Source organism: Odontesthes bonariensis, chromosome 24 (genome assembly GCF_027942865.1).
Source record: "Odontesthes bonariensis isolate fOdoBon6 chromosome 24, fOdoBon6.hap1, whole genome shotgun sequence".
NCBI lineage: Eukaryota > Metazoa > Chordata > Actinopteri > Atheriniformes > Atherinopsidae > Odontesthes > Odontesthes bonariensis.
In genome coordinates, this window is record NC_134529.1 from 10,646,977 (window position 1) to 10,670,002 (window position 23,026).

Below are 23,026 nucleotides of genomic sequence, written 5' to 3' on the forward strand. Positions count from 1 at the left end.
CAGTGATTCTTTCCCATGACAGAAAGCATATGTGGGGAGACATCCGAGCTCCCCTAAATTCATTCTTCACACAGCCAAAGTCATAGGGAACCATCTTCAGCAACAAGAACAAAGAGTGGCGCAGAAGATGATAACTGACAACCACAAACCCCTGATCCCTGCATTGTGGAGTCAGAGAGTGTGTAAAGATAGAGGGGAGACACAGAGACGGGTTTAATTCACAGACTTAAATGTTAAACTAAAACTTATTCATCACAAAAGTTTTTGAGAGCATCCTCCCTTTATTGTATATGAGCTAAACTACAGGGAAATGTATTTGTCACAAACTGACGACCAGTTATTTTTCAAACCGCTGTGTGTGAGGTGTGCCGACAGCCTCAACGAAACATGGGAGGGAAAAAAAAAAAAAGATAACTTTGCACCACCTGCTGACCGTAATGATGTACTGCAGTTCAAACACACAAAAAAGGAGACCGGTAGTTACACTTTGAGTAGAAAGATAAAGTAGACTTTATTTGATGGTGAAACCTAACTAAGCTCTGTGATTACAAAACAGGTTCCCCATGTAGTTTCTTTAAAATTCACAGAGGCTGGAATGCTGTACTGACAGAAAGGCATCAGAAAAGACTGGACTTAACAGATGAACTGAACAGAGCAGACACCGAGGTTCAGAGGGAACACCTGCCAATTTCTAAAAGCACTCAGGAGTTGTTCCTATGATCTCTGGCAGTCAGAGTTAATGTCCACATTTATCAGCTCTCAGCATCCGAAACGTCATAAAGTCTGCAGAGCGGAAACAGCAAACAGGCCTCGATGATCAAGAGCGCTCGTCTCTACCGTTTTTTTTTTTCTGGTGAGATTCCCTCGGTATCACTGCGTCGCAGAGGGCCTCGTTAGGGAATTAAAAGTTACACTAAATGCCAAATAAGTGCTAAGACAAGTTGAAGTTTTTGCTCTTTAGCTCTGAAAACCATTATGCTTCTTTAACCACTGACTGCACTTTCCTGAACCACAGAAACATTACGCTGTACATAGAATCTGAAGCTGAGTGGCATTTCCCTTTAAATAGCCTCCAAATGTAACATATACACAACAAACATACACTCAACTACATCCTGCATCCCATGACTGTAAAAATCAAAATAAGTCTTGACAATACTCTGAAAAAAAATGTTTTTTTTCCTCTTTTTTTGTGTGTGTGTTTTTAGATCAGCTGTTTTAAAGGAATAATTCACCTTTCTGGTAAATATTTGCTTTCCTGCAGATAATTACCCAAACGTGTGTTTTAGTTTAGCATGATTCGTTACTTTTGACTTTCCAGGAGTCCAACACAGAGCCCCTTTTTAAAACAAAATACAGTGTTTGTGTGGATTAAAAACTATACGGTGTGTTAATTAGTGCACTTTGAAGAATCCTCCATGTGGAAACTTTTTTAAAATCTCAGTATAACGCCAGGCTAGCTGCTCCTTTGTTTGCAGATATAAAGTTCTGATTATTTCCCAAAATGTTGAACTATTCCTTTAAGTTAAAAAAAAAAAAAAAAATAACACTTCATTCTCTGAAAGCCCTTTCTCAATACTTTAGTGTGATATCTGTATAAATGTAGGCAATTACTCTATTAGCTTCATGTTTTCACCCAGATGAAAAAATATTTACCAACACCTGAAACAGAAAAATAGTTGAAAAAATATGACATTTACCTTAATTGTTAAATTATAATCTAAAGCAGAGTCACTTCCAGAGCTTTCACTCCATATACAGGATTAGTTTATCGTGTTTTTGGCCATGTTTCTCTCTCGTCTATCAGGAGGTGATCGCCTCCAGGCTCCTCACATCAGTCCTTTTTGTGTATAAATGGGTCTCTCTATAAATATATATGGGTTTCTGTATGTATATGGGTCTGGTCCCATCTGCACAAAACGCTCCCAACATCAGAGTTCCCTCCTCGCTCAACATTTGGACCCAGGTGTTGGCAGCAACAAGGAAAAGCACATTAAAAATAGACATCTTTAAATAGCTATTCAGCTTCTCTAAGTGCAGCACAATCGGAAACATTAAATTCAAGTCATTATTTTCTCCCCTCCCGCGTATATCATACATTGAATATAACCACAAAAATCATCATCGGTTAAGAAACTAAAGGTGAAAGGATACATCTTTGATCAGACAGATAAACAATATACTGCAGCCACACTGTAACATCAAAAAAAAAATAGTCTTAAGTTGAATTTTTTTTTTTTTTTTTCCTGCCAAAGAACTGCTGGCGTTTCTATGTCACTAAGTAGATTCAATATACTGCTGAGGTGTAATTTGTGTTGTTACATCTCCGTTAATTCTCCCCTGACGGTCCTGAACTCATGTCAAACCGTTGTGGAATCAAACACTGGCTTCCGCTGTCATTTGGCACTCTCGCTGGCTGCCACAGCGACGTCAGGACCTTCGTCGCTCGTGGTGACGGCAGCAGCGTCAGCGCCGTTGTCCTGGTTGTCATTGTTGTTGTTATTACTATTGTTGTTGTTGTTGTTTTGGATACTTGGGAGCCCGTGGCTGTTGTTCTGGACCAGAGCAGTGTTGCTGAGCTTCAGCTCATCCAGGTTCTTCCACAGCTCGTCCCTCTCCTGCTCCTTCTTCTTCTCTCTGGAAAAAGAAACATTTTTACAATACTACACCTCTGTACAAGCATCTGGCTGATAGGTTTTAGATTCAAACCGCATTTTTCTAAAAATGAGACCAACATACAGAAGCAGAACCCTGAATCAAGCACTTTTTCAGTTTAAAGACGCTCTTCACGTTTAAAAATCATTTTCACTGCAGAAGAAACAGTTTGGTGGTCCTGTGGACACTCATCAGGGGGAGTGTTGGAGTTTCAAAGAAATAGTTCCATTAGAATGCATTGTTGCATCCAGACTGCTCAAACTGGCAGTTTCAGGTTATTCTCCGAATCAGCAGGGCGTATCTTGCCAGAGACAACCACCAGCAGCTTTGAAAGGATTAGAAAATAAAAATCCCACAACAGGCCATCACAGACGTCACTACCCCACACCGCAGGTACGTGCTGGTCATTAGTTCTTAATGAAAGAAAAAGGCTCTCAGGAAAAAGAACACTGAACCAGAACCACTGTACTAAAGGAAGTATTTGCTAAAAAAGGAAGCCAAAGTTTCTCTATTTATGCATTTATTAAGAAAACCAAGGCTTTTAACTGAATACGTTTGTACCAGGGATGTCCCGATCGGAAGTCGGGGCCGATCACGAAGTTTCAGACTCGATTGGAATCGGACATTACATCCCGATCAGGGATCTGATATATACCTATATATGTATGTTTATTCTCATTATTATTATTATTATTTTTATTTATTTATTTTTTTTTAAATCAGAACTATAATATTTCAAAACAAATGGGAAAAAATAACAGCTTAGTATTTACTGTTATGAGGTACAGAGTCTCAACTCCACACAGAAACAAGGCGGGCAGCATGACGTCACTTTGCTGCGTGCCGTAAGTCGAAGCAGAACACGGCAGCAGCTTCAAGCTGGGGGCGCAAATGTCTGCGGTGTGGAGGTATTTGAAAAAATTAAAAAATAATAATTAAAAAATAAAAATCAGGGACATCCTGGATCTGTTTCTTCGCTGTTCTTCTTTTTTTTTAATGTACTGTAGAAGTACTGTCAGGACTCTGTATCGGCAGATACTCAAAATCAAATGAGGCAAAAAAGCCATCCCAGGTTTGTGCATCTATTTTTATAAAATTGCGTATTTAACGGTATTTAGAATTACTGTCTTCTGCCTGTCACTGTAACTTACCGCTGCCTGTCTGCTTTATAGGACGATGTCAACTCATCAAACAGTGTGCAGTTCATCTCCATCAGGTTCTTCAACACATTGTACACCAGAGCTATGATTGTCCTGAAATGCAGCACACACACACACACACACACACACACACACACACACACACACACACAGACTTCAGTTTCTCAATGAGGTCTCAATGCAACTATTCACCCTTTAAAGTTATATTTCTATGAAAAGTTACAGACGACACAAGAACTCTGTTCACACACAAATTCATTTGAGACTTTTGTAAAGAATTTGGGCCGATTGATTCTTACTGATAATTCAAAGATAAGACTGAATGAGTGGTATGTGGTACTATAACATAATCTGAACACTTCTGGAGTTACTGTGGCAAACGTAGCTTCACCATCCCCTGCAGGGACATTACGTACGGGTTCCAGTGCTCTTTAGAGATTCTGTACAGGCTGCCGAACATGATGGGAAGGATCTTGTCGATGTTCTCCTCGATGAGGCTGAGAATGTACTCATTATTCCAGAAGTACAGCGCTCGCTCTGCTACCTGTGAGGACACAGACAGTTAAAGAGTCAAAGAGTCCAATGGGAATTGGGGTTACTCTGATTGGTGACATTGAGATATCTGAAAAGGAAAAAGGGTGATGACAAAAGGCCCCCTTTCCAGGATTTACATGAAGCTAATGTCACAAAAAGGATCCATTTTATGTTTAAGTGATGGCATCACTTACCTGTGCACAAATGCACTCAGTTGTTGGCACTTAAGGCACTTAGACAAAAGGCTTGTGAATCTTTCGCTAGTCATCGCTTTTCAAGGCTCTAAGTTTGAGTCAGCAACTACAAGCACCTGCTGTCACTGCTGTAAAAATGTTTTTTTTTTCTCCTGTATATCCTAATGTTGAAGCATGCACTACCGTTTAAAAGAGCTACGTGTAATAAGACTGTAAAGTATTCGAGGCAAGACAAACTCAATGCATATGTGCTTGTTTTGAGCGTACCTGAAAATGTGGGTTGGCCACACATTTAGAGATCTGCTTGAACAACGGCTCCTGGATTTTTTTAAACTGCGTTGGTTCAATGACATCGAGAATCTCTTCAATTTCGCCCAGGAACATCACCTGATTGGGCGAGAAGCGCAACATTTTGAAATGCGGCCTACTGCGGGCACACTTCTAAGCCAACAGTGTATTTATAGAAATGCAGAATACCTCTTTCTGGCTGCAAGTTCTAGGCCAGAACTTCAGCAGGCCGCGGATCACCTGTGGACACAACAGAGAATTCCTCACATATGCTCGTTTGAGTGGGTGGTTTCTAGCATCTACTACAAAATCCTCTGCAGTGTAGACTAATCTTGTGCTTAAGGCTCTATGCTTTGAGTGGGAGTAAGGATTGGGGAAAAAAAAAAAGAAAAAAAAGTACCGGCTCTGTGAGCGTGGGATCCTTCTCCAGGAACTGGACCACACAGTAAGCGAGCTGAGGGGAGCAGAGGGAAAAGATTTACATGAAATATACACAAATACCGCATTATAGAAAGACAGAAACAAAAGGTGATATTTTAAAATGTGCACTTGGAAGTTAAAAACACTAAAATGAACAAAAAAAAATAAAATAAAAAAATAACGCATTTCTGAAACATGCATTTCCGTTTCCGAGCCACCAGAGGGTGCTACAGTACAAAGTTACATCACAGCTGCTCAATTCTGCTGAGACATTCCTCATAAACAGCCGTATTCTTTAGCTGTCTGACATTTTATGTGCAAAGCTAGAAATGAAAGATATCTTCTAAACAAATATCAAGAGTACTATGATACAGGCTATGCAGCGAAATTCGGAAAATAAAGAGTTTTCTTCTACCTGTGCATGAAAAAAGGCCAATCCCTTAGCTGTGTGCAACGGGATGAGCACCTTCATCAGGAACTGCTTGTGCTCCGCCTTCAGAGGCAACGCAAAGCCGTTGATGATGCTGTTAACGGAGACACATCAGAGCATTGTTAGATCACATAAAACAGACAGAATGGCATCAAATCAGACCTGAGACCAGGTGTGAATTTCTGAGAATACCACATCATTGAGAAACAAAGCATTTTGTGCAAGCCGGCTTAAGACCTCAAACTCAAGTCTGCACACAGACTGTAAACTGAAAAACAGACAAAAAATATCAGCAACACTTAAAGATACTGGTGAATAATCTGATAAAAGTCCACCTTACACGCTTTACTGTTTTTTTTTTTTCTTGTTGACATGTGTGATAAAATGTTGGAAAATACTGTATATTACCCATATACAGCACAGTGAAGCACTATTAGTCTTACTCTCACATCAACAGATGGAGAGAGCAGTAAAAGCCTCATTAGCACAGCTACTAATTATCTGTATTTTGATATGTCAGGTACCATCTACATTTGAACTTTTACCACTACCTGGAATTTAGTATCAAAATCCAAACTCTACCTTTTCTTCTTTAACTTTAATCTCTCTGTAATAATGAAAATGCTATTTTAATTATAACAACAAAGAAAAGCATTTAAATTTCAACACAGCTTTGATGAGAAATGATCATTCAAAAAAAGCAAATGGGTTAATAAAAAAAAAAAAAACAGACAGGCTGTGCTGTACAAAATGATGTAGACCTTTGAGATTACCAGATGCACTCGAAATGCATCCCGAGTAAACGTTTCGCCAAATCATTCACATCCTGAAGAGGAAGAAGTCTGACTTGAGATGTTATTTATTTTTTCCTCGTTAGATGCAGGAAATTCTCATTTCCCATTTGTTATCATTACATACACCATCAGCAGCTCCGCCATTACTACAATAAACTTATTAACTTTGGTGAAAGGAAGCCCAAATAAGCAACAGCTCTTACGTTATTCTAGAAAAACGAACAAAACACAGAGAAATGGACCAACAGTGAAACCTGGGTTTTTACAACCCGGACCAGTTCAACACATGACTTGTGACGAGGGGACTTTAGAGGGATCAGTGCCAACTGTTTGTGGCAGACGAGGGAAGTCTAATCTAATCACGAACGTCTCAGTCAGCTTGGTGGTCGGTCGTCTGTTTGCTGTGTGTGCTAGTGAGAGCTCCCAGGGTTCTCACTGTATCCTCTGTCAGATGGTCATAATGTGCTTGAAGGGTTATCGAGTACCACTGATCTCGAAAGAGGCAGACCCTGCTAAATAAAGGGGGTGGGCTCCAGTCAGTTGGGTCGCTGTGAACGGACATGGCGGAAAAAGGAGCTGTTGCATTGACACTCGTAAGTAATTTCATCCATTCAACAATGCAACACTAAAAAAAACCCAAAAAAAAAAAACCCCCAAAAAACCTTTCAGTTTTAAACCAAATATGACTAAATTATGTTATTCTCCGACTGTAACGGCTGCAGCCTGCAAACGTTGATATTAGATTCAACTTAGACGCTAAAACGAACCGATCAATTAATTGATAAACTAAATTTTTAGTTTTATACTGGATTTATTTACTCACCTTCCCAGAATCTCCAGCAGTTCAGCAACACCATTGAAGTGTTCAGTTTCATATATGAACCTGAAACAAAGGATGAAAACACTAATTACAACTCAAGATGTGGAGCGCATTGATCAGAACAAACCAGTCAAACCTGCTCACAAGTTATGGGGTTATTATAAATATGATTGTTTGTTATTTTAGGAATTGACAAGTTGTAAACTTTTTACATCCGTAGTAAAAAAAGTTTGCAGGAAACAGGAATCACCTGCATGTTCGTGGACCAAAGAGTTACAAACTATATCAATTTAAACATATTGAGCTGCAGACCAAAAAGTAAATGCAGCTTAATGATCCATACGCAATTCACCCTGTTTGGGAGCGCATGTCCATTGAGCTGTGCAGCGCTGCTATGTACAGACAGAGCCTGACAACTGAGGCACTATTTTTAACCTCAGAGGCAGATGGTCAAAATGGGCGCACCCGCTTTGTCGCCTCGCCTGTTGGAAACGACATCAAGTGTCCCCATCTCAATCATCAAAATCTCATTGTCACACAACAACAGGAGCAGTTAAGCTGCGCAACGCCGCTGCTTAAAGTAACTGAAGCCTCCGACTGAACACTTTTACTGTGACCCCATTTTATCTTTTTTATTTTTTTTAAAGAGGGGCGAATCGATCTGCCGAGAAAATAACTCCTTCGATAGCTAAAACAGAAAAGTGTACAATAGAGTCAAGTAAAACTGCGACCAGAAACCTTACACCACAGCGTATAAGAAGCTGGTGAAGAGCCGTGAAGTTTAACAGGGTCCGATTTCCCTAAAGTTAAAATCTCCAGAGCAAACTTTACATGAGTAAAGATTAAGATAAGTTTTAGTATTTAATGTTGTGTAACTGAAGGTAATACAATATGGAAAAGATGGCATGAAGACTGTAAACTTACAATTTGTTTATGGCCTAATGATTGTACATTTCTGCTGCCAGGGGACAACCCCCCCCCCAACTATTTTTTTTAGTCTAGGGGATGTTTAACAAACACTGCAATAAATGGCCGCTGTTTGTCCTAATGTCAGTGCAAGCAAAATAAGGACCATGTCATAAATGAGGCAGCGCACACATGGAAGCTGTTCTGGGGGTCTGCGTTTGGCCAGTCAGCACAGTTCAGTCCTGTGATCTTTGCTCTGGTTTGGAAAATACTGCCCCCAGATGGAGGGCTTTTTGGCATTTGGATCATCAGAAGTAAATTTACTCACTGGTTCATCTGGGGGTTAAATTCCCAAACAAGTGACTGAGTTAGAGGCGGTTGAAGTGAAAGCAACAAGCCACCCATGACAGTAGATTGTTCACACAACACCCAACACAACTTTTGATTTCCAGTTTTTATGTTCCCGTATTATGTGCGTACAAGACAAAAAAAAAGACAAAAAAAAGAGACACCAAGCATGTTTCCTGGCTGTTCGCTCACCGCAGGAAAAAGTTATTGATCTGCTTCCTGATGAAGGCTCGTAAGCCCAGAAACTTTCCGTAAATCCGATGCAGGATAGTCTTCAGGAAGTCCCTCTCCCTTGGGTCCTCGCTGTCGAACAGCTCCAGCAGCTGTGCAGACACGGAGAAGAAGAAATAAAATGAATTTAAGTTCAGCGCCGCTTTAAGTTCAGTGACTGAAAAGGTATTTTCAGTAACTCAGTAACCAGTGACATTGCTGCCTTTATACTACGAGTAGATTCTCATCACATACTGTATGATACAGGATTTTGCAACCATAACATTTTGGAATGCTTCCATTAAAAGCTAACATATTCAGTGTTTTGCTTGTGGTTGTGACTGCCTGGACAGAAGACTTTAATATCCTTTAAATGGAGTCACCTCAAATAGTGAAATATTGCTGAGATTACACATTGTGATATCAGTTTCCTCGGTACAGATCACCTTTACATGAACAGCAAAGATGATGAACAGACCAAGACTTTTAAAGGGAGTTTACTTCTTCTAAAAATCATAAATACGGTGAGTGAACAGTAAAGTTGTGGGTCATCAGCACAACAGTCACCTGACATACTCCACAAAGCTAAGAAGGGCCGTTATCATTCTTCCCATGTTTATCTGTACAAATGATCCATATTACCTTTTGATTTTCTATGAAAAAAATACATAAATTAAACAGGCTGCAACCACTCAAATGCGCCGCACCCGCCGTTATGCAGTCATCTGTGCAAATACGTGTGAATAATCAAGCATTGTTATACCAGCTACCCACATCTTATCCAACATACACACAGTACTTGAGCGTAAGCGCTCAATAATGTAAACAGGTTTGAAACCCCCGGCACACAGCAGCTATTTGCAGTAAAATATTATGAGTCATCAATACAAAAAAAATACAAAAAAGCCGGCGAGTTCAAAAGTAGTGCTTTTAGGCTCCAGTCAGTTTCAGGGTTCAGTGCTCATCTTCCACTTGCATGTCATCAGCACCTTGGTGACAGGGCCCACTATCTATTTTTAACCCTGTGTGTATCCAGGAAAAAGGTTTTATCATGTTGGTGCGCAGGCGTTTCTGCTGCTCTGCTCCTATTCACCCAGCTGCTCCAAAGGCAACATGTTTTAAATGCAGCTTATTCATATTCCCATGCAGTTTCACAGCTCTGCAGAATCTTCAGCTCTTTCTGAGAATCCATGTCAAACGTTGAGATGTGGACACACATTTGAGCACTCGTGAACCTTTGGTTTGTCCTCACAATTAAAAGGACTTCACCAGACGGATTAATGCAACATAAACAACATCGAATTTTTTTACATCCGTCTGTCATCTCGGTAGCTTTCTGTGATCGACCTGAAAGAATCAGGACTGAATGAAATGCTGTGAACCATCACGCAGGACTACTTCATGGACACCTTTTCCATTCCTACCTTTATGTTTTCTTTATTGTAAGACATGCATTTTGCAATGTAATATTGTTCATGTTTGTAAGAGTGATAGATCAAAACATCAACAATGCTTGCTGTTTACATGCAAAGTTTGAAAGGTTACATCACCACTCTGATCAGCACTGAAGTTGATCAATGACGGCAAAATGGGATATGGACATTGGGCCAGACCAAATTATGAAATGAAAGCTGCCACAGTAATACCGACGTGCTGGTTGTGCCTGAGGTAACATCAATATTCAATCACAATAGGTCACACTGGGACCAAAGTTCTCTCGGGAGCCTCATCAGCATCTAACAAACATTTCACATAAACAATCTCTCACTTAGGAGTTGGAACCAAAATAAAAGATCCGTCAGTAAACTACATTTTATTGGTATGCATTTAGGTATGGAGGTACAATTATCTGCTCACAGGTGGTGGGACGAAAATACTTTCATGGCCAAAGAAATTGCTCTGGGATACGCTCACAACTTCATACTGTACATATGAGATATGACTGTTCAAAATATAAAAAGTCTCAAACAATATGACTTTCAAGTAAGAGAGCGGCCTTCTATTTCTGTCCAAAACCTCAGGCTCTCACTGACAGTGGATGGACAATGTCACATTAAAGGGTCAGCTGTGCTGCAACAGACTCGGGTCTTTCCTGTCCCTGCTCTTCTTCCTGTGTTTCAGCTTGACAACGCATCATCTAAATGAAGGGAAAAAAACTCGCCAAATAAGGATTACAAAAAAGAAAGCTGATGTTTAAAGACGGCCCCTTCAACTCAGCAGTGTAGGTTTGAAAAGAGGTCACCCGAACACACTCTGCAAATGAAGCAGATTACTTTGCAACTTTTGTATAAGTATAAGTGTTTTGTGTAAGTATAACAATTATTATACTTATCTCTTATTACTCATCTCACCTTGGTTTACTCAACTTGTCAAAACTGGATAATAGGAAGGTTAAACACTGGCTACATTTACAGGGGTAGCAATATTTTGATATAAATCATATCAACCCATTCAGACCTCAGGCTTTGTTTAAAGGATTTTCTGTAGAACATCTACAATAATAGAAATATTAACCTGAAAAAAGTCGTATTCTGTAAGCAATCGTCGAATTAAGCCAACTGCTGCACATAGTGCACTGCAGACCTTTTATTGTGCTGATGGAGCAATGTGAGTAATGCTGCATGTCTTTAGAGATATGGACCTAAAGAAGGCTTTGGATCTGGCTTTGAGAACAGAATGTATGGCGTAGGGGATTTAACGTGGGAATGAGTCATTAATTGGACTACAACACATATGTAGCTTTAACAGGAAGATGAATGGAATAGATCATCAACTGGAATATTGCTGTCCACATAAACACTGTCACTGTGTAAAAACACAAGGTTTTCAGCCGAATACATCAGTATAAAGGAACATCCGTTAGATTTGGAGGCTAAAAATTCCCAGAACTGGTTCTTCTGAAATTGTTGACTTTAAATACAGAGCCATAAGCTGGGATCCCACATGGCAACACACAAACTCCACTCCAATGCACCCTTACAAAAAATAAATAAATAAATACAAGTCTAAAATACACCCTGACCACGTGTCCCACCACATGTTCCACAAATGGTGGTTTTCCCATGGTGAAGCTCTTTTCTGCAACAGCTGCGCTGAGCACCAGTTGATCGAGTATCACCAGAGCAGTGAAAAAAAAAAAAACAGTCATAAAACTGGTAGGACAGAAAAACAGAGCAGATGAGGTGCACTCCTCCTCTGGCAAAGCTTCTCCCATGGTATTCCCATGCTGTGTGAATAATGACAACTTAACCCGGCCTTTACTTCCTGCCTTCACTACTACCCAATCCTCCATCTTATTCTCTTTGCTCCAACTACTTCTCTCCTGAAGAGTAAACAACAGGCAGCTATTTAAAGCTCCCCAACGACACGCTCACATCATGGAAAGTCGGAACAGGCACCTCAGATGTGGCCCGCCAACATTCCAGGCCTTTTGGTGCCCGTTAACCGCTGCTTCGTAAGAACTGAGGCGTTCCTACAGAAGGTGGGTTCTGAGCCAGGGCGGCAAGAGGTGAGCTCCAGTGGATTAATAGTCCGATTCATCCAAAAAAAACCTATTTAATGAAAAAACAGTGTAGGCTGCTGAGGTGTGGTAATAATAGTGTTGTTTTCACCAAACCGCCAAACTCTAAGGTTCATTATTCATCATACGATTAAAGCTGTGGATACATACAACTGAAGAATGATTTGCTTTGTCAAAAAGGGCACAAACCTGTAGAACAAACTTCTGATCAATATGTCGCTTGGCAATACTGGGTTGGAAGTCTGGATTCTCCAAGAAGCGCAGCAGAAACTCGTAGACCAGCTGGAAGATGAAGAAAGACAAAAAAAATAAATAGGCATACACAGTGTGTAACACAGTTCTATCAGCTGAAGGGTTAGTGGGGCAGACAGACAGCAAAGCATCAGAGCCTTACTTGCATGTGAGGCCACGAAGCCTCCAGAGTGGGTTCGTCCTCTTCTGGGTCAAAATCTGGATTATCACTTGGCGGAAGAGCCCGGAAAATGTTGGTGCTGATCTGCAGGGAAAGCAAGAGTGCTCAGAAATGTATAAAAACAAAACAAAACATGAGAACATGGAAGGAAATCGAGCTGGAAAATGTAGTTACGAACGGATGTCCTGTACTTCAGAATGGCAAGTACGGTGCATGTCCAAAAAGGTCCGTAAAAGCACCATAAACGTCCGTTTTCAAAATCATCAACTCACCGGAGTGGTTACTGGTGTGCACTGGTAATCCATATCAAATTTCGTGGCGAAAAGTTGCTTCTGTCGTGTTTTATTTGGCAGCTCGTTCATGCTCGCACTATTTTCTTAGCGGTGGCGGAGTAATATCAACGAACATCCAGTACAAAATGTCAAATAAAACACGACAGAAGCAACTTTTCGCCACGAAATTTGATATGGATTACCAGTGCACACCAGTAACCACTCCGGTGAGTTGATGATTTTGAAAATGGACGTTTATGGTGCTTTTACGGACCTTTTTGGACATGCACCGTACTTGCCATTCTGAAGCAGGTTGAGAAGAATCAAAATTAGGCAAATACCGGAGACAGCACTAAACATCAAAAAAGCGGTGAGGGGGGTTCTAAAACATTGCAGACGACTCAGAAAAGAGGCTTAATGTTGAAAATACCGCAGTTCTCCTTTAAATATGCTGTGATATCCTGGGTGGAATGCAGACTTTAGGGGATGCACTTTAGAAAATATAACAAGAAAGACTCCATTTGCTTAAAAAGAGACCATTGTTAAGCAGCTATATATATATATATATATATATTTTCAGTCTAACCACTTCTAACAGATGAGTTTTCGGTAGTGATAATTAATTATGCTGCTGTGGTACAAATGGCTGCTATCCCCAGCTCTACCCTGCATTTTATCTACAAAATATTACATGCAGTGAGCCTCTCCATGAATTTGGTCATAGTTTATTCGTATATTTGCCCAAACATCTGACCTGAGGCACAGACACAGAACAGGTGTCTTAGTGTACCTTTTTAAGCTGGTTATTGTGATGAGCCCAGAGTTCAGAATAACTAGTTGCAGAAATGTGGAGAAACCTCAAACAAAAACACACCCGCTGGCATCACTGGGAGCTTGCCAACTGGAAAAGACGACAGCTTCTTTTTCTGGACTATTTCTGTGTATTTGAGGGTGTTTAACAGTGTTACCAAAACCGAACGGCACTTGATAAAAAACCCATTACCGAGTCTGCATCTGTCACAACTCCTCATTAAAATTCAGTACTGGAGACAATCACTGTAGACAGGTCACTGCCACCTCCATCCCACTGTGTTATTTTTAGTTGAGATAAATTTGAGAGACACAGACACACAGACCCACACACACACACACACACACATCAGCAGAAAGGATAGAAAAAGGCCAGTATTAGGTGATTGGATGCACAACATCATACTGAAGTGATAAAGGTAACATCAAATTAACCATTGGCAGCTGGAAAAATCCAGCTCACACTAATGGGAGAAGAAGGCGGCAAAGGAATTTTAAAGCGTGACAGCAGCCCAAATTCTGACATGCTGAGAAATCAGCAGAAAAACTTTCCATCCGAGTAATTTCTGCACAAACAGGCAGCGCTGCCGATATGGAAAAAGGTATAAACATTAGCATATGTGCTAGTAAAACACAAGGAGCTGAAGCTTGCCGTTGCAAAAATGCTGACACTGATGATTGCTGTCAGATAAAGGTGTAGTAGTAGTTTAAAAGTTTGGAAGAGTAAACGGTCTATGACCATCTCATAAGGCAAAATATCTGAGCACGGTTAACCCCGTCTGTTCGGCCCTTCTTCCCAACTGCTCTGGAAACTTCCCTTCAATCCCGACTTTGAAAGTAGATGCATGTTTTGCAAGTTCAATCTATTTGGGCTTCATTCATTTGACTTTGGCTGCACAACCTAGAGCAATAATCAGTGTGAAGCTCCCGGCCACGGCAAACAACAGCTGCCTCTGACAACAGCTGCTTTAGTTTCTTAGCAACATCACAATGCACACATGCAGTTTACAAACTCAAACTCAAGTGGCCACTTTGTTCGTGACCTGGATTGTTTGAGAAGATGATTTTAAATGGCTGGATGTGTTCCGTAAGATCGGCGCCGAATTGTAAGAATCATTCATTCACTGCGTGTTGTACAGGACGCATTGTGGCTGCTGCTCCTTAAAGTCACAATGACTGTCCTGGAACCATCCAAAGATGATGAGGGCTTAGCGACATTACACCCTGCTCTGCTGGAAAAAGATTTGATTTTAGTCAGATTTTACTATCAGCTGAAAAAAGAAGCCTGGTATTGTGCTGCTGTAACCCATGCCCTTCAAGGATTAATGAATCCCTCAGCTCACCACTGTTCCAGCAATAAGCTGTTATTTGCCTGCTTGTTTCCTTCCTGTTGCTTTAGAGACGTCTGACACTGCAGAGCAGCTGTTTCCAGGCAAAAGGATATATCACGTAGTAACAAAACATCAAGCAGCTCAGCCACTATCTACTGAAATGGTAAGAACTTGCCGACTGCCTGAGGAGTTCACTTTGTTACAAAGATTTAATGAAGTCACACATTTAAGTATTAATTATGCAGCATCAATTCTGGAAATCTGAAAACTGTAACACTATAACTTCTGCCAATAGTGACCAAAGTAGATAACAAGAAAATTTCATTTTATTAACAGATTTTGACTCCAAGCTGGATTTTCCAATATACATTCACAGATTATGAAATCAAGCATATATTCACATGTAAGAACCCGAAACCATCAAATTTGAGAGTATAATTCAGGAACCCTTCATTGATCATAGATTAAAATTTCCTGCTCTACAAAAGTACCAGAGACCAAGAGACCTGCAGCTCAAAGTCTGCCAACATAACACCAGACTGGTTTAGGCCCAAAATACATCTGTGATATGTTCAGAGAATATAAAGCCAGCAGAGCTCTTAGATCCAAGGACTCAGGTCAGCTGGTCCAGTCCAGAGTCCAGACTAAACATGGAGAAGCAGCATTTAGCTGTTATGCTGCAAACAAGTGGAACAAACTCCCAGTGGAGATTAAACTTTCACCAAATGCAGACATTTTTAAATCCAGGTTAAAAACATTTCTGTTCTCATGTGTCTATGCATGAAATCTGCACGGTATCTTTTAACTTATCTAGACTGTTGCTTGTTTTTAAATCATTTTATTTCTCTCTCTTCATATTCAATTATACATTTTTAATGCTTTTATTTTATGTAAAGCACTTTGAATTGTTTTGTACATTAAATGTGCTATACAAATAAATTTGACTTGATTGAAAAACTTGAAAGCATGGTCTCCGTTTACTAAAATGAGGGGAGAAAAAAAATCATGTTCCAGTTCAATAATGTTGTATCTGCTCCTAATGGGTTATGAAAGGCTTTTAGGTCACAAACAGAGCAGCCTCGGCTTTGGCTTGTCAAACAGCTATCAGAGTTTCACCTGACTCTTCTTTCACTGCAGCAACACTGTCGCAGCCTCTGAGATGCTCTGGTCAATCAAATGCAAGCAGGCACACGTTCCTGTTGCACTATTCAACTACAACACTGTATTTCTACTGTTGATCTTGCTACTGATGTGACAAAATATAAAAACTGTAATTCCTCTCTGTTTGACAAACAGCTTTGCTAGGATTTAGCCTTTTTATGCAAAATGTAAGAAGTGTCTGCAACATAAAACTACACAGCTCTGAGATGTCTGGATACGCAATAATTTAGCACAGAAATGCCGGGCAGACTAAAGGGCAAAGAGATTTCTCTACGCTTTGCTCTTCGGATGTAATGTGTTAACATGTTTGAACTGATGCGAGGATGCAGCCAAAGCTCTCAGGTAAAACTGAACTACCTTCTAGACTACACTGCTGGCTTTATGTCATCTGTAGAGCGGGCAGAGGCTTACAAAGCAGATGTATAACATGTTAAGTTTTCCTTTTTCTGATGTGAATCACCTCATTGGCTATACTGGAATCACATGACTCAGATCGCAAGCTGTGTTGCTGAGCAGGACGTTCAGCTGAGGATAAAAGGACTAGTAGATAAGGCTGCAACCTCAACTATATTAAAGTGTGATATATCTAGCAAGACCTAACTATAGTACAAACATTTATAAAACATACAGCCACTCAAGCTTCACTGAGGGCATTTATTTGGCGGTGACTTACATCTTTCTCAAAGTAGCTCACATAAAACACAACTCGAGCATCAGGCACAGATACTTAATTCCCCCAGCCACCTCACACTATTGAAAAATAACTAGTTGGACAAAACAGGCAAAAACAACGTGGGAGGACAGCAAACATGGGAGGCGTGCGAGATTTTTGTGAGGATAAAAAGGAAACAGTTATTTGTGTGAGAAAGTTATGTAGGAGGATTCAGAACGTGTTGCTGTGAGGTGTCAGAGCTGCAGGTGAAACTAGTGTAGGGTCACTGATGATGGGCAGCTGAAGCTCGGACTTTGCAACAAGGCTGCATAAAAGTGGGAGAGCCAAAAGAAGCAAAAGAAGAAAGTGACAAATTTAAGCAAATAACAGGGGGAAATGTTATCTCATGGGTGCTCTTTTTAGCTCAGCCTCAAGTCTTTCTACATTTATCCCTGGCATACAATGAAGAATTCAGTGAAAACTGCTTGAGATAAGTGTTTTTCTATAATCTACTAGTAACACTAATTAAAGAGTTGGCAACAGCAGCCTCTTTTGATGTAAATGAGAAATCTTGCCGTTTGTACTCCTGACGGCCTCTGTGATCAAAGCGGTCCTCGCTGCTGCAGAATAAAGGGCAGCACTTAAAGCACTTACCTCTTGACCGTCATGTGATTCCAAGCATAGAGTATCCAGGAGAGCCATCATCAGCCCAACTTTCTGACAGCGTACAAGTAGCTGCCGTTTGTCTAAACTCAGTCAAGAACCCCATCTGTGGCTCAGACACGTGGTTCTTATCTGGGTTTCCTTCATGGGAAACTCATGTTCCTCTTCATTTGCAACTCGATAATATTGTCTTTGTGATATTGATATTACACATGTTGGTATTGTACGGCCCTACTTTTCAGGTGTTCTCACATCTAAGCAACGTCAACAAACAACGTCTTAAAAAGGGGAAGTTTGTTTTGTTTTTGTTTTGTTTTTTTAAAACCTGGACCTTATTTCTGAGGTCCAGGTTTATAAAAAAAAAAAAAAGAAAAAAGAAAGAGAATAACTCGGCACAATTATCAACCTAAACCTTCTCTTCTAACCCTCTCCCTGAACTTTTTAGCTTTTTCTTCAATATCCCTAATCTTTAAAAAAAAAAAAAAAAAAAAAAAAAAAAAAAAAGAATATTTGATGACAAAACGCACATTTGTGACATTAGGCCTGAAAAGACAAGCCCACAAATGCTGCATCTGAACGGAAAAGGAATCAAACGCCTACATGCCATTTAGTTATAATGTTCAAATACAGTGGAAACCGCTTATAGTGGTCACGGATATAGTGATCAACCGCTTATATGGATCAAAAGGCTTGGGACGGAATCATTTCTATACAAATGCTGTTTAAATAATTCGTTTATAGTGATCAAGAAATCCGCTTATAATGTTCATTTTTGGCCATTTTATGAATGTAAACATGTGCAAAAATAATTTTAAAACTACGTGTAGCTATTTTATTTTTTACTCCCTTGATTCCTTTCTGGACGTCTGCTTCTGCCTCGCTAGCTAACGTAACGAGTTGACACCGGGCAGCAAGCGCGCGAATCATGGCTGGAAAAAGGAAGTCATGGAGGAGCATGTGTCCGAGGATGGGTGCTGGAGAGCGGATTGAATGCGCGTGTGACCGCTGGAAGCTCCAGGCTGGTTCTTGTAAGATGGGAGGCCGGTGTTCATTCGATTTCTCCTACTTGTCGAGAATTGCTACTTTGTGGTTTTGCGCATGCGCCAAGCCGATTTTCTAAGTTTCGTTTTCACACCAAGTAGCACAAATCGACAGAACACCGGCACGGAGGAGCATAGATCCGAGGAGCAGGGGTGCTGAAAGGCGGATTGAATTCAAACTTTATTTTCTGACTTGTAAGAAAAAAAAAGCTCCGGCGGCACAGCAGAGAATAAGTAACGTACTGTATTTGAGTTAGCCTACAGTATGTCTGCGCACTGCGCAGTACTGTAATTAAACTTGCATGATAATAAAATTCAGTAAATGCTGAAGCTATCCGTTTTATTTAGTTTTTCTCATTGAAAAACGATACAAATGGCATTTAGATGATATTCTGCTTAAAAAAATAAGTGAAATACCTGTACTGTAATACAAATTCGGTTATAGTAATCAACCGCTTATAGTGTTCAAATTGGCTCTGGACCAACGTGATCACTATAAGCGGTTTCCACTGTAATGAATCTTGTATGATATACACAACATTTTCTTCTAAAGCAATCTGGAGGAAGAACATTTTTCATCTTCCTCGTAGCTTTAATGGGACTGAACGGTACAATGAACTGTTAAAACACCTTCAAGTCAATAGAGAAGGAAACAGAATCCTAAATCAATAGTTTCGAGGCATAACATGAATTACTGACTCCAATCCATTTGTAATCTGAAGACTCCTCGACTCGGCTGAGGATGCGTTTACTCGTCATGATAATCATGAATCCATCATGATGATCTCCATTGTGGGGCGAATCAGTGCAGCACTGAATGTTGTGATTTAAATGCTGCACGAGTCACTATTGCGCTGTGGGAGGAATCTGGGCACCTGCTACAAGCACAAATCTATACCAAACTGGTCAAAAACATTTTGTAAGGTACATCCAAGCAGCTATCCGATGTACATTTGAGCAAACTGGGTGGATTCATTTCACACTTTCAGCTTGTTTGGTGATAAGCTTCAAACACTTCCTGTCGTGAAGCCTTTTTTAGCGTTAAATTGTCAGAGTAGGTTTTACTATTGAGGCACAGTAAGAGCTTGAAAGGTGTTTACAGAGTGATCTTCGTACCTGGCCCGGTTGCCCTTGTAGTCTCTGAAGTTTCCCTTTCAGAGGGCGTCACTTAAAGAAATCCCACAGACTGGCTGACTGACTTAGTTTTGTGCTCGTAATTAACTGCCGATTGCGACATTATTTACCACAGTAAAAAAAAGAAGCACGTCTTAACTTGTGCACAGGTGTTCTGCAGCACTGGCAGAAGGAGAGAGCGTGTGAAGAAAAACACTTTCCATTCTTGAAAATGGAAATGACAGAAGGCCTCACCAGAACATTTTGATTGAAACATAAGACAGCCTGGACTCTTTGACTAGAAGCACTGATGCAACACCCTTCTTGTTTTGTTAAACTCATTTACCTTTTGTTTTGTTTTATTATAATGAATACACCTTAACTTGTGTGGGGATATCATTCTCCACAGTGGCACTAAAAGCAGAGGAATGCAAGGTTATCAAAAGGTGAGGACGCAGTGACGCAGCTGCAGGATCGTATTCATATGTGTTGAATTTCTTGAAGAATACATGTTCACACACATTCCTGTGGTAGACAGTAGGCTTTGGTGACAGATGCCCATTAGGAAAGACCAAAAAGTTTTCTCTACTCTTGTTATTTAGGCATTAATGACTGCTCCTCACAACCGATCATTGCACTGATGTGTGCTGTTCCTGTCAGACAGTGTTGGACTGTGTACTGAAATAAGTCTGTCACACTGGGTTTTTAGATCAGTGCAGCATTAGGACGTCACCTGCAGAACTGGACACTCCCATAGGCGCCGTTTATGGTTTGCACAACAACGCATCAATTTGTCCAGTTTATTAAATTTGACCCTGAACGCAATATTCCTCAATGGAGCGTCACTAATCATTCAAACTTCCGGCAGCAGCTACAACAAAAAAAAGAGACAAACAGAAACATCTCTTACTCACCGATTCCAACTAAGAAGTGACACAGAATTCGGTTTCAATCGAGTTTCATGAACACGTCAACGTGTTTTCAGTGGAAGTGGATGAGTTGAGGGGACAAAAAAATAAAAAAGAGAAACCACAGTGAATCAAATAACATTGGGCTCTTCCCGTGCACAATGTTATTTGATGTGGCCTTTGGACTTAAAATGGAACCGGCATAGTAATGGATTTCACCTAAGGATGGTATCATGTACCTCACGTGCTGCTGACACATGACACACACTGTCTAGACACAAGATCAGCCTCCATTTTTTAATCCAGCTAAAGTACAAAGGAAGTTGGTGCCTGAGAGGAGCTCTCTCTGCTGTGAAATAATAAACACTAGTATTAGAACATCACCTGACATCTGGGAACTGGGCCATGCTATTGTTGCTTTAGGTTTTGCATCGGATTATTTCCTAAATCTAAAAAGCCTGAAGAAATTTCATAGTTTGACAAATGAGCTTTAATGCACATGTGTATCCTCACCATATTAGTGATCTCTGGATACGCGGTCTCCACCAGAACACCTCTGTTGGTGGAAACGTAGTCCACCAGCTCATTGAGAGTAGCCCTCTTGATCTCCTTGCTCTTCAGGTCCGTCACCGAGTCAAAGAAGTCAAAGAGCATGCAGCACTGCTGAAGTTTCTGGGCGAACAGTTCCTGCTGCTCTGTGGAGGGGGCATCTGGAACAAAAGAAGGAAATACACTCATTCACTGTGGATAAACAGCATCATTCAATCCATTATGGAAAAGGATAAGAGATGAGACAAACAGGAGGGACACAGTGAATATTAAAAATATGCATGTGATTTTTGTTTTTGGAATTCGTAGGTGATTCAAGGCCCGGTTGGAAAGGGCCAACACCACACCAGCACAGCAAAACAACCTCAAATGATCCGGTTTATTGCATAATAATACTTATCTAACAAACCTGCATGATCAAGAAGCAGGCAGACACAACAGACCAAATGTATGCTACACAAAGGCGACCCAGTCATTCTCAGCTTTGATCACAAAGCCTTTTATGGATTAGGCAGTGAGAGCGCTCTGGGTTATTCGAGCTGTCAAACTTAACCTGAGCTAAGCTATAAACAGAAACTGGCAGCCGTCCAAAAATGCAGACGCACTGTACAGTGATGCTGTGTTCCAGCACAGCAGCAGCTCATAGCTGAACACACTCGAGTCTTTCTGCACATCGGCGCGGACAGTCTGATTTACAACAGCTCAACAACCAGATACCCCAAAGGTTCTGGGGTTACGCTAAGATATATGCAGTCCCTGACAGGCGATGACACTGGGGTGGAAAGGCACACTTTTGTGTTTAGTTTGTGCTTAATTATTAAATGCACATGTTGCACTTGTTGGAAGAAGGTTGGGTTCTCCTCTTTTGGACACCTGATGAAAAAGATGAGTTTGTGACCTCTAGTAGGACTTTTCTTGGTTAAAAAAAGATAGTTCACAAAATGATGAGGGGTTGTCTTATTAATCATCTGACAACGATGACTTGACTGTTCTGTCTCCTAACAGAGCTGGCTTTAAGCAATTACTAAGAATCTGTGCAAACTATGGTGTGCTGCATGATATTTAGCTGGAAAGAATGTGGTCTGCAATTAAAAGACTAGACGCTAAATTTAACTGAGCAGACCAAGTGTTAAATGTTGTGAATAGAGTAAGATATTTAGGCCATATTATAAGTGATGATTATGTCCACAGACAGCTGTGAATTGCTGTAAATTAATTCTCAGTCCTGTGCCACAGTAACTTGACATTCCTCTGCCCTTTTCTGTGTTATCGTCAGCATTTTTCATGCAACTAAATAAATAGGAACAAGTTAAGCTTCTTTGCAACAGGTGCTAGTAGCAAAGTGCTTCAAGATTCAATTTAAAATTGGTTCTTTGCCACATTGTCTGTTATGTATAGAGACAACACTGGTTCATCCACTGAGTTAGATGCCTTTGAATGCTGGATTCACAGGTGAGTTTTAAGAGGCTTAACAAACAAATATATATATATATATATATATATATATATATATATATATATATATTCCTTTGAAAATGGTCAGGTACGAGGATGGGAATGAAAGTGATAAAGCAGCCAATGTCCAAAGAAAAAATTGAAAGACCTTCAGAAAGCCTGGAGAGCTATTGCTCAGGACCACTTTAAGAAAATCAAGTAAGTCTGGCTGCTTAGAAGCAAAATAGAAAAAAAAACAAAAAACGAGAGGTAGCTCAAGACTATTTAGTCGCTTCCTCTCGGTAAACATTTCCAGATATCACTGGGTTTAGACCTCTGACCAGGTAACAAGACCCCTGTGTCTTTAGTTCCCTCTTTCCATTACCAGAAGGAGAGATCAGC

At 40.4% G+C, this 23,026-nt stretch overlaps 1 protein-coding gene across 1 annotated transcript in view; it reads right to left on the minus strand.

Annotated features, from left to right (window-relative positions):
• Positions 1-486: 486 nt before the first annotated feature.
• Positions 487-23,026, minus strand: part of ppp2r5a (protein phosphatase 2, regulatory subunit B', alpha isoform) — a 41,833-nt gene continuing 19,293 nt past the window's right edge. Inside the window, exons 2-13 of the mRNA XM_075459831.1 lie at positions 21,155-21,351; positions 12,674-12,775; positions 12,469-12,561; positions 8,742-8,872; positions 7,299-7,358; positions 5,667-5,775; positions 5,232-5,285; positions 5,021-5,071; positions 4,811-4,930; positions 4,232-4,359; positions 3,807-3,908; positions 487-2,637 (exon numbers count right to left, since the gene is read on the minus strand). Coding sequence (XP_075315946.1) covers positions 2,397-2,637; positions 3,807-3,908; positions 4,232-4,359; positions 4,811-4,930; positions 5,021-5,071; positions 5,232-5,285; positions 5,667-5,775; positions 7,299-7,358; positions 8,742-8,872; positions 12,469-12,561; positions 12,674-12,775; positions 21,155-21,351 — 1,388 coding nt within the window. The 3' untranslated portion in view covers positions 487-2,396. The remainder of the gene's footprint in view (positions 2,638-3,806; positions 3,909-4,231; positions 4,360-4,810; positions 4,931-5,020; positions 5,072-5,231; positions 5,286-5,666; positions 5,776-7,298; positions 7,359-8,741; positions 8,873-12,468; positions 12,562-12,673; positions 12,776-21,154; positions 21,352-23,026) is intronic.